The following is a 12,726-nucleotide window of genomic DNA, read 5'->3' as shown; positions in this document are numbered from 1 at the left end:
ATGGTGCGTAAAGCAGTTTTTGCGCTAAGAGTTCTGCTAGCTCTTTACAAACTGATGATGCTAACGTTAATTGCTAACATTAACCGGAGCGCCAAGACTGAAAATCATTTGAATTGCGTTAGTTATGTGTTTATGTCACTGAGTTCTGCAAAAATCTCTTTCCTCTTTAGCTTGAAAATGAGTGATTCAGAGGATCCCGAGCTGGAGGAAGAGCTTCAGGCTGCTGACGAACTCCTTCAAGATATGCAGGTAACATTTTTAGTGGAAACAGTTGTTAAAGAGGGAACACGCTTGTCTAATATTTTGTACGGAGTAAACGTTATGTTATTTGAATTTTTTTTAAAGTTTATGTCAAATTAAGTTGGTTAACTTAAGATGTTTGATAATCTTTGCTTTAATCATAGACTGTATTTTAGGTGTTCCCTTTTTTCCTTGTTAATTGCGTAGAATGATGCACAGAGTGAACCTCAGCCAAGACCAGTGCGCTGGAAAAAACGTGACAGACAGGGAGCTTTTATTCCTCAAAGACCATCAACCAGTCAAAGTACTAGTTGCATGCCACGTGGTCAGTGTTCACACAACCATTGATTTTATCTCACAACTTGTTTTCACCAAAGAATTTCAGTAAGTAAATATTCTTCATCCCCCCCCCCCCCCCCTCAGTGTCCAGAGAGCAGCATCAATGTCCACGTGAAGAACCTAGTTATGTTGCCAGTGTCAACCCAACAAAAGGTACTTTACCTTCTTGTATATATTGTGATTTCTGTTTACTTTTATATTTGTTGTTATAGTTGAGTTATGCAGGGCTTTTGTGGAGTCCTAAGAAACATACTGCCTAGAGTGTTTTTCAGAGTTTCTTCCTTTCTTTATTTTTTTTCTGTTAGTGTATGGAACTGAGGTGCTTCGTCAGGAGCTCCTTCAGTTGTTGGAGGATGGAGAAGAGGACGCAGCCATGACTTGTGAGACGTCGTCTGAGTCAGCTGCTACTCACTGGGCGATCAGAAATATGGTGTCCTCGCAAAAGTGGAAAGAGGCCAGGCCTTGTCTTATAGACAATATGTTAGCTACTCTGGATCCACAGTCACACCGTGTGTGTCAGTGTGGCAAACAAGTAGTTGTGAGGTGTCTGGACTGCCTGCCTCTTCCATTCCTTTGTGCTGACTGTGATATTGCAGTTCACACACGCTTTGTCCTGCACAACAGAGAGGCAGTAACAGGAGGGTTTTTGCAGCCTTCATCAGAGTTTCACAAGCCAATAGGTACAGTTTTTAAGTCTTATGCATTTCTTGCTATGTATGAGTATGAGTGGGTGCTGTTATTATATATTTATTGTGTATCAGTTAATTTCTAATTCTTTTTATATATATTGTGTGTTTTAATGTTAGTTCGGCTGTTGCCTGTGCAAAGGCCAGACCATGTGTGTGACTGCCCAGCAGGTAACGTTGAGGTTTCACCCGGCGCAATTGTGGCTCTTGTAACCATAAATGGTAAGTTGCCCTTTTGTCACACACTACATACACAATAGATGTGTTTGGAGGTTTTATTGCAAATTGTGCATTGCTATCTTGGTTTTAATTACCCTCGGCCCGCAGTATATGTGGGCACCTGTCAAAGGTCATTTGGATTTACCAGACCGATTTGAAAACAACATGAAAAAAATGAATGCTTTGAGCCATGACTGAATTTATCCTTATCCTTTCTAAAGGCCGTTATAACCTTGCACTGCCAGTGGTGAGCTGCACCAGCTGTGGCCTAATGTGGTCCCCCTCAGTTAAGGACATCCTGGGTAGTGGATATTGGCCTGGCACCTTAAATTTCTGCACCCTGTTTTCAATGGATGTCTTTCAGTCTTTCTATGACATTAAGAAGGCTGCACCAGGGATGTCACTTAAGGCATTTGTCAAAATGCTGGATGAACGAACAGCCCATTTTGGAAGGGTGAGTTTCTAAATTTGCTAAGTTTAAGGAAATTGTGCAAATCAATGTTTATGATGACTGTCCTTGAATATTCTGTTGTATGTCCTCTATGTAAAAGAATGGCCGAATATCAGCTGATGCCTTCAGTAAAAGTTTCTTGGAGTGGAGTGCTGTAAAGTTTGAGGTGGACAGGATGTGCAAGGAGCCATGCTTTAGCTGCCCTGCCTGCACTCCAGACATGCTTGCCGTCTCAGTTGATGGAAACCGCAAGCTTTATCGCTTTCAGTCTAATGCAAGGTACGTTATGCATTGTGTACATAAGTCAAATATGGATTTGTAGAAAAATGTATTTTAATGTTTCTTTTCAAACAACTGTCACTGTGTTCGTTCAGCACTTCAGAGCAGGGGAACTTTGAAGGTGTCTTCATTGAAAAAGATGAGGAAGTTGCTGAGTTTGTGAAATACATCCAGAGACACACAAATCATGTAAGATACACATATATATATTAGTGCTGTTAGCGTTAATCTTGTTAAAATGACGTTAATGCCGTAACCATATACACATACGTGTGTGTGTGTGTGTGTGTGTGTGTGTGTGTGTGTGTGTAGACATATATGGATGGGTCGATATTTTTTTTATTTTTCTCTTGGTGTTGTCGTAATACTATTTACTTTACTTTATCTTAATGTTTACTTAATTTTGTCACCATGTGTATTTAAAAAAAACAACATGATTTTTATTTTGTGTTATCAGTGCTGTCCTGGGGAGATCTGAGGTCTTGTGTGACTCGAGGCTAATTCAGCTAATTGTTATGCGTTTGTTTTAAAAAGTTTGTCCCTGATAGGGCTTAATCATGTCATGTCTTTTATGTTAAAATCTTTGAGTGTATAGGTCCCGGGGAAAGGGTTGTGCGGATCTTCATCTTGGACTGCAGCAAAGGAGTCGTCCAAAAAGTCCACTGGGAAGTTGGATGAGGAGGGCATGGAAATAGCTGTTTGTCGCCACGGAGTCCTCTTAGCTGCATTGAACATGTTTCGAGGGGAGATCTTTGCTTACCCCCTTTTTCTCCAGAGGAAGTTGGCAGCTAGCATCCCAGGACATATTACGTTCCTTTGCTCCGATGTGGCCTGTAAATATTTCCCCTATTTAACCAAGGTGGCTCAGCAGTGCCCTGAGCTGAGGAACCTCTTGTCAATGCGTCCTTTTCTCTCCGTCATGCATGCAAAGGCTCACACTTGGAAATGCGAGGTATACTGCAGCTTGTAGTTTTGGATTAGTTTGAGACATTTTGTTATAAGGTTGAATGAATTCAGCAGTCATGTATTGTGACCTCCTTTCTATAGATCAAATGGGGAGGTGCGTTTCAGGATGGGGCCGGTTCAACAGTTGGAGAAGAGGTGGAACAAGTAAACAGTTTCCTGTCTAGGGCGGCCATCACAACGAAGTACATGTCTAAAGCAGGTGTGTGTCCGTGTCTGAGATTCCACTCAGTCTCCTGCTCATTAATTCTAATTTGTATACTAACTGAAATGCAGGGCGAACAGACATGCTGACCCTCCTGGCTTTGGGGTGGAACAAAAGGAAAGTGGAACAACTGGGCCGCACTTTGAGCCAGCGATATCTAAAGGTCATTTTTTCAACACCCATTTTAATGTGTGTGGTAATGGGGGGAAAACACCAGTACTCTTTTAATGTCAATATGAATGACATTTATGAATGCATTCTTAGATCATAAGGATCCTTAGAGAACAAGTGGAGAGCCTGAATGCGACCAGAAATGAGCTGGGTGTGGATGACGACACACTGCAGCAATGGGTGGCCGATGTGCAGAAATGGGCTGAAGGTGAGTCTCAATATAATGCACTCATGTATAACAATAGGACCCACCATGGCCTCATTAAAGAACTTAGAGTTAAGATCTTTCTGACAGTGTCAACAAACAATGAAAAATAAGCCTTGGAAAAGCAAATTTATGGCAGAGTTGTTGCGTTTCATCAAATTGGATAGAACCTGGGTTGAAATGATGTCGTACTAGTTGGTTTTATAAACCTGAACACCAACATACTTGTTATCTCATGATTATCATGAGATAGCAGCACATGAAGGCTCCAGATGTCTTATAATGAATGTCATCAAGTCAGTGATTACAGAGTCCACTGTAGTTTGGTGACTGTTACTCATCCTGTGTTCTGATTAATATTCCTCTCACTTAGAAAGTGATCAAACTGATGGCAGCCTTGGAGCGTTGCAGGCACGAGTAGAGGAGCTTGTCGTCATCATCAGAGTGCGAACACAAAGTCTTTACAGACAAAATGGTGTCCCAGTTTCTTTGAAACGGACCGTTTGATGCTCAGTTTGTACAGCTTGTGCAGCTACTTTGTAAACAGAATCAAATCAGATCCAGGTTTGTTTAAGCTGGATGTGATTTGTTCTAGCAAACAAATTGATGAGTGTAGATTAAAATGAAACTATATACATTATGTGAAGGTGTGAATTTTTTATGATTATTTACAGATAGCAACAAGAGGCGACACAGAATTCGCAAGGTCATCTTAGTTGAGAAGAAACGCTTGGCGGCTGCTGTTGACGACTACAACAAGTTCGCTGAACCAACAAAGCAAATCGTATCCAGTGATGCCCTCATGCAGACCGATATTTGGCCCTGGCAGAGCACAAGTGAACGTAAGCTCTTGATTTATAAATATCCTTTTTAAACAAGCTCCCAGTATCTGAGCAGTAGTTGAATGTTTTGTTCTTGAATCATAATATGCTGCTATGTTTTCCCATCTGATGTTGTTAAACTGTAGCTGCTGCTGACCTCCGGACAAAGAGAAAGGTCTTTGAGAAGGTGATGGCTGTGAGGCGCCTGAGAGAGGAGGAGATGATCCTTTGCAGGGAGATGCGGCATCACTGGACAGTGTTGCGAATGCGTTCTGTGGTGTTGGGGACAATCTCCTCAGACTGTAAGCACTTTATTTATTTATTAATTTTTTGATGAATCGATTGAAAATAAGAGCAGATGCTAAAGTCTTACTGGATCTTTTACCTATATCTAGATTGCTAGCTAACACTGCCTTCTCCCTTTTAAAAAAATGTTTAATTACAGCATCCTAATTCATTGTGTTTATGAGGTGATGTTTTTTTGTTGTTTGTTTTTTTTACTTTTCTCATATTTATTTGTTTTGTTCTTTTTACAGCCTCCTTTGTTGGCATGTCGGAGGATGCACAGAAGGGACTCTGTAGCCTGGTTTTAAAAAAACAAAGTGAACTGAAAGCTGAAATGCTCAAAGTAAAGGACATGTACAAGAGAATCCTCAGCCACCAACCACTCCTGGAAATGGACTCGGAGGAGGAGGAGGACATTCCAGACGATGCCACTGAGAGTGATTTGAGCACTTCTGATGAAGACTGATTGTGTCATCATTGATGTTATGTTTGGTAAAATAAAAAGTTAATCACATCTCTGTTCAATGTGATTTTTCAACAGACATTTTACATTTTGAGAAGAAAAATGGAATTTCCTTGGTGCAGTTGTTTACCCTGAATCATTATTTCCCATCTAATTTAATGACTAGTGTACATGTTCAGATACGATAACATAATTTAATTTATGGGATGCTTTCTGGGCTGCTCAAATAATCACAAAATTTAAAAGCACCAGGCAGCACACTCACAAGTAAATTTTTTGTTCAGTGTTTTGTCGAAGAAATCAACAAGTACAACTGAGATGTTTGCTGTAGTGGTGTGTTTGTTAAGAAGCATGCCAGCACACTGGTGAACTGACAGTCCCAGAATGCACCCGAGCCATTGACTCGCCCCAGAGCAAATGAAATTGCTTATCTAGAAAGACAACCGTCATCAAAGAAGAAGTAAAAGAGTAGGAAACAAATGGTAAGGGAAGGTACTGTGGGGTAGGAAAGAAAGGCCAGAGCTGTGCAAAATGACCTCCAGCAGGCCACAAATGTGCACGTCCGCTCAAACGGTCAGAAATGGACTCCATGAGGGTGGTATGAGGGCCCGACGTCCACAGGTGGGGTTGTGCTTACAGCCCAACACAGTGCCGTATGTTTGGCATTTGCCAGAGAACACAAAGATTGGCAACTTTGCCACTGGCGCCCTGTGCTCCTCACAGATGAAAGCAGGTTCACACTGAGCACTTGTGACAGTCTGGAGACGCCGTGGAGAACCTTCTGCTTCCTGCAACATCCTCCAGCATGAGTTTGGCAGTGGGTCAGTTTTGGTGTGGGGTGGCATTTCTTTGGGGAGCAGCACAGCCCTCCATGTGTTCGGCAGAGGTAGCCTGACTGCCATTAGGTACTGAGATGAGATCCTCAGACCCCTTGTGAGACCATATGCTGGTGCGGTTGGCCCCGGGTTCCTCCTAATGCAAGACAATCCTAGACCTCATGTGGCTGGAGTGTGTCAGCAGTTCCTGCAAGACGAAGGCATTGATGCTGTGGACTGGCCCGCCCATTCCCCAGAACTGAATCCAATTGAGGACATCTGGGACATTATGTCTCGCTCCATCCACCAACTGCACCACAAAATGTCCAGGAGTGGGCAGATGCTTTAGTCCTGGAGTCTGGGAGGAGATCCATCAGGAGAGCATCTGCCACTTCATCAGGAGCATGCCCAGGTGTTGTAGGGAGGTCATACAGGCATGTGGAGGCCACACAGACTAGTGAGCCTCATTTTGACATGTTTTGAGGACATTACATAAAACCAGATTAATGATTCTGTATTGCATTGATCAAGGAACCAACCCAATAGGAGCTAAAGGAATCCTCTTGACATTACTTCACTCAGTAAGTTTATACTATGTTTAATGTGCATTTTCTTCATCAGTTTAGAACATAACATGTTAGTGCTCCCTGGTCCTTTTTGGAGACAGATCCTGAGACAGCAGGCAGCTATGGAGAACTTGTGTCAGCTGTGGTAATTAAGGAATACTTTGATTTAATATTGATTTCATGACAACTATCCTCTGGCACATATTCCTGGATATATATAATGACATAAGTAAACTCCCATTTTAGAATCATTGCCTTCTTTGATCTGACTTATTGCCTCAGACTTTGGCCCTGTGTCCCCAAAAGTATAGAAAATCCATGACACTGAGTAAGAGGCCTTTATCATGTTATAAGTGAGAGAGTTTGGTGTAACAGTGGTTGAACATGCCAAATCAATCCACAACATACTGCCATTCCCCAGCTGTAACCTGCATATGCATCAAACCAAAATCCAGTATCATAGCCACAAAAAAGACATAAAGATTAGGTTAAAAGGGTTGTCTCATTTTGCCAGATAGCTTCATCCCAAAAAAGATAAACATTCTTCAAAAACAAAAGTTTGTGAATATTTGCTGTATTGCCAGGCCTAAACCAACCTGTTAAACTTATCAAATTATTGTCATAGATACAAACCTATTGATTGAAACAGAATAATCCATTGAAGCCTCCATCATCATCCACAATCACTGTTACTGTTCAGATTATTTTATCTCTGTTTTCCTCTAGAATGTTTTGAAAATCAGCATTTGATCAACAGACTTTTTAAAAGTTTATTTTGATCCTATTGTTTACGTGTGTAATAGCATTTTTATTGAAATTATGACAGGAAAACCCTCAATCAAATTGTATCTTTGATATCTAATAATAATATTAACAATAATGTTACATATGTAATATGTACACAATAATATTGTGCAAACAAACAAGAAAAATAGCAAAAAATGTCAATTTTTTTTAATACCCTGTATATAAAGACCACATATGACCACAACTCCAAATGTGCAATTGTCACTGCATCTAAACATGACATATTACAAAAAGGTAGAAACATATAATATACAATATGTTCTGAAGCTGGTACTGGTGCAGTTAACTTTGCTTTAGGCTCCCATACACAGTAGGTGTTACTTACTATACGTGCAGTGCAGTATTACTTTACCTTGTAATATGTTATAATAAGCAAGTCACTTCTATATTTATGAGGATGTAGACAATAATGTTGGCTGATATGTAAAACTATGAGATGTCGAGTGCAGGGAAGATATTATTGATCGATCAGATTTATGAATATGTTAGGTACTTAAGCCACAATTAGAGAGTGAAACAGAGACTGACACTGGTTGAAATGTATAGTAACTATTTTATTTTGAACTTTTATGCTGAACTGCAAGCTGTGAACTGTGCGATCTCTGCGACCTGTGGTGCCTGGTTTACTGTGTGTAAAACTGCGCAGGTTCCCATGTGTCATCCCACACTTTGCCACTGTCAGGAGAAAAACATAACAAACAACAACGACAACCACACACAAAATAGGACAATTTAGGTTGTGACATATGACAATTTTTTAGGATGAAATATCTTCTATATTCATGTCATGCTTTATACACCTTCATTGTAATATAAATTAATCAAATCAAGTCAGAGAGTATTAATATATGTAGTAGATGTCAAGCAGGACCACAGCAGCAGCCACGATCCATTGGAACCTGCTGGATGAGAGAGCACAGAAACTCCAGGGAAGAAGTTTAGTTAGTAACATGCATGAACTGCATTACTGAGACATGTATGTTTACAGATGGTGGTGAGGGAGAGGGGGAGAGTTTTCAGTAAAAGGAGACGTGACTGCATCTTCAACCAATACTGAGCCTGCATAACCCTGAAAGAGACAGACAGAGAGGGGGGGGGACACTAACCCCCAGCAGTCTGGTCCTATTACAGCATAACTAAGGGCTGAGCTGAACCAGCCCTAACTATAAGCTCTATAAAGAAGTAAAGTCTTATGCCTACTCTTAAAAGTGTTGACCATGTCCACCTCCAAAACTCATAATGGACTTTGGAGGTGGACAGCTATCAAGCTCCTCACAGAAGAGGAGCTCGATAGCTAAAAGCTCCCAATTTACTTTAGTCCAAATACATGAATTCAAATTGAGTTGATAACTATTTATCAACAATATGAATGTCTGTTCCCGTCCAACAAAGTTGTTACTACATACCATGTTGAGCAAGGCTTCCACTTGACTTTAACTTCTTCTTTTTCCTGAAAAACATGATATAAACAAACAATTAATTAAGAAAGACATGCAAGTTGCATACAAAAAGGAGCTTATAAACATTTGTGTACTATTGAATGGCTCAATATATTATACAATTAGTTTACAAAAACATAAGAACCACTACAATGCTTGTACTGCCAGCATCGAGTGCATGTCAGCAAAGCAACACTGCTTACATTGTGGCTCACAAGCAAAACTAACTGAAGCAGATGTTACTGAATGGGAAGGAGCACCTCCACATCAATCACTCCTTCTGAGCATGATGTCAGGAGGACTTTAAAGAACGTAAACATCAGGAAGGCAGCATGACCAGGTCGTATCAGGTGGTCTGTTCTTATTTAATGTCCTATTTGGAGTGAAATCCTGACTCAGTGGCTGAATTAGTGTAGATTCATCAAATACAAAAGCTTATGGATATTCAGTCAGGCACAGTTCAAATCCGGGAAGTCCAAAGACGCAAACAAATCTGCACAACAGCAGGCTAAATTACTTACATTTACAACTCTCCTGTCTACTATCTCTTCATATTTGAAAATCTTCTGTGTACGGTGTTTTCGGCATTCTGAAAAATAACAAATGAAATATTTACATGAGTTCTGTAAAACTGGAAAAAATGCAAAAATTAAGAAAAAGAAATCTTAACAAACTTAACGAACATGTCATGTGTTTCGTACATTTACAATACCATAACGTCTAACCTTTCCTTGTCCTTTTTTTGTTTGGGACATCCGAGGTGTACACCGTAGAAATTGAGGGAGATGCAGGATGTGGAGATGGAGAGGAGGATGCAGGAGAAAGCAGAGATGAAGAAGAGGATGCAGGAGGAAGCAGAGATGGAGAGGAGGATGCAGGAGGAAGCAGAGATGGAGAGGAGGATGCAGGATGAAGCAGAGATGGAGAGGAGGATGCAGGAGAAAGCAGAGATGAAGAGGAGGATGCAGGAGGAAGCAGAGATGGAGAGGAGGATGCAGGAGGAAGCAGAGATGGAGAGGAGGATGCAGGAGGAAGCAGAGATGGAGAGGAGGATGCAGGAGGAAGCAGAGACAGAGAGGAATATGCAGGAGGAAGCAGAGATGGAGAGGAGGATGCAGGAGGAAGCAGAGATGGAGAGGAGGATGCAGGAGGAAGCAGAGATGAAGAGGAGGATGCAGGAGGCTGACAGAGGGAAGATGTTGGTACAGGCTCTAAATGAAGAATAAATTCCTCGTTTAGAGCCTCTGGGTCTGGGACTGGTCCAGCATCGACACTGTCAGCAGAGGATGGTCCAGCTGCTGGTGTAGAACTTTTAGCAGGAGGTGAAGCTTGTAATTCTGAAAAATTTTAAATATTAAACATTCATTAAAATGGGTTGAAAAAATGTACAGTACACATAAACACATAATAAGTAGTGATTTGCATGTTTTCAGTTAAGTTTTTACTAAAGATACAACTGGTAAATATTGGCATCAAATAAGTCATCTCGCACACTCACTGACCCAAATAATTCAGTACAAGTGCCCTCTAGGGTAGTGTGACATCTGTAGTGCTTTTCTACATTGTACATTAAAAAATTAATGAGTGTGACTATAAATCCAGATAGATAATGACTTTTTCCTCTGATGACACTACTTTCCTGACTTTGTAGTGAATAACATTTGACACTTCAAGCTAGTACTGTGACTTAGGAGTTTTGTAGGGATTATTTCAGGTCTGTTTTGGTGAAACGATTACAAAAATAATTTATGACCAAAGAAATAACTTATATTACGAGGCAGTATTACACCATATTTAGAAAAAAAAATCAATTACGAGATTAAAGTCATTAATATTGAGTTAATTACGTGAATAGGGTTAAAAAAAACCCTGAATTGATTACAGAAAAGATACATTGCTAAAATAGAGCAGTACTAACATTAGCTGGGTGGCCAAGCAAGTGTCTTACACATGAGAATACATCACAAAAAAATTTAAATAAACTTTTGCAGAAGTAGTTCTCTTGGTACACAGACTGCTCTGTGAAAACATTTCAAGTTTAATATCAGTTTAATATCACTGAAATTAATATTTCAGTGAACATGCAAATTACCCACAGTTTATCACAACTTACTTAGCTAGGATCTGCCTCGTGTCCAGTCGAAAACTTCGCTGCAGGACCGTGAGTTGAAAGATACATTTACTACGACTCCCAAGATGCATTGCAGTAAAAACCATCCAATCGCCTTGCTTAAGATCTGTTGACGTGTCGCTAAAGGCGCGCTGTAGATAAATATTGCAATTTGTAAAAAATAAAATACTACAATTTGCATTTTTTAATTACATAATTAAACACTGGGCCAGTTTAATTTCGTATTATCGCTGGTTATTATTTTAGAGTAAATAAAGGAATAACGGGTAGCACCAAGCTGTTGTTATCTTCATTTCCATAGCGACGGCGGTTGAGGATTATGGGTAGTGTGCAGTTACGGGATTAGTGCGTCTGCGTAAATTGGTCTGATTGGTTGGAGCCGAGCGCATCCAAAACTAGCAGGAGTGGTGAATGAATCTATAAATGTGTTTTACGTGTGAAATGAAAATAATAAACCTAACGAAGGATTATGTATGTTAAATCTGCGCACTTTCAGATCGTGAATCAGTTTGGAAAACACTGTGTGATGGCCACAACATGAAGCGATTTTATTGTTGAATTATCAGTGATACTTTCGTGTTTTTGTTGAGAAATGTTAACGATGTCATTAAAAGAAAGCATTAAATTAGGGAGAAAAACCCGTTCGCGGAGAGGGTCCCCGGTTCTCCAGTTAGATTGTGCTTCTCGGCGTCATGTTTCGCCGTGACGGGGTTATTATTGGAGTAAATGGATGGCTGGAGCCTCTGCTCGAAGCGTCTCTGATCGCCGCGAGCGGGTTCATATTGGAATGAATTGACAACCCACAGCGTCACATAAAAACGTGGAAGGGTACCTTAGGCGTCAGCATGAGAAGTTAAGGGACGTGACAAATCGTCATTATTTTACGCGTTGGGAGTGAGAACGGGTTGCCTGGTCACAGTTCTCACAATTGATTCTCAAAGTGCAAACCTTTGTAGATTGCAAAACGTAAAAGTATTATTATGCCGCGGTTTGTCTTCATCTGCCCGCCACTTTCGTGCGCCTTTTTCCCTCACGGTGCAGGTGTCTATTTCCGAATGAGGCTCATAGTTATGGGTGTTTTTGTGCTGTTTTTTCTATTGGACGCGATGGTTATCAAAACCAAACGTGATAAATTTGGCAAGCGCAGGAGATTTGTCAATCAGGCTGCAGAATGCAATGCTGTACTGTGCAATAAAAAATCAGCGAAAAAGCAAAGCAGTGACGGATGAACAGCGGGACCACTGTGTGCTGTTTATTAATAAACAATAAAATATATTCCTAAATGACAACATGCATAAAAGCAGAACGGTATTTGTACGTCAGTGGGAAAATAGCGGTGGCTTGCTAGCTTTTGTGCGGCTTCCCCGGGTCAGTGAAAACTTTCAAAAGAGAAATGAATGAACTTACCAGGTTGCCCGATCTCTTCACATATCTTCCTCCAAGCTCGGTCCTTTTTATTCCTGTCTCGGTACTGAAAGCAGCTGGTGTTGTACAGCTCCGAGTTGTTTGCTACCGCATTGATTAGCCTTCCCCTCCATTGAAGTATGAAAGGCTTTGGCTGGATCTGCCCCTTTGACCTAGGTAACAGCCACGTCACCAGGCTCCTGATTGGTTGTCGCGGCGCGATTTGACGCTGGAGTT

At 40.7% G+C, this 12,726-nt stretch overlaps 1 protein-coding gene across 1 annotated transcript; it reads left to right on the top strand.

Moving 5' to 3' along the window:
- Positions 1 to 85: 85 nt before the first annotated feature.
- LOC309718482 (uncharacterized protein) lies at positions 86 to 4,982 on the top strand (the record flags this gene model as incomplete). The annotated part of the gene is made up of 16 exons (XM_082553747.1): positions 86 to 249; positions 448 to 565; positions 664 to 732; positions 885 to 1,259; positions 1,386 to 1,487; positions 1,706 to 1,938; positions 2,036 to 2,214; positions 2,310 to 2,403; positions 2,810 to 3,166; positions 3,262 to 3,379; positions 3,454 to 3,545; positions 3,647 to 3,761; positions 4,132 to 4,233; positions 4,433 to 4,600; positions 4,726 to 4,881; positions 4,975 to 4,982. Exons 1-16 carry the CDS (start codon positions 133 to 135, stop codon positions 4,980 to 4,982), a joined length of 2,403 nt encoding a protein of 800 aa, XP_082409873.1. The 5' UTR covers positions 86 to 132.
- Between the last annotated feature and the right edge of the window lie 7,744 nt (positions 4,983 to 12,726).

The sequence above is a fragment of the Aulonocara stuartgranti genome (genome assembly GCF_965226115.1).
Source record: "Aulonocara stuartgranti genome assembly, chromosome: 12".
Lineage (NCBI taxonomy): Eukaryota > Metazoa > Chordata > Actinopteri > Cichliformes > Cichlidae > Aulonocara > Aulonocara stuartgranti.
This window is presented reverse-complemented; position numbering and strand designations above follow the sequence as displayed.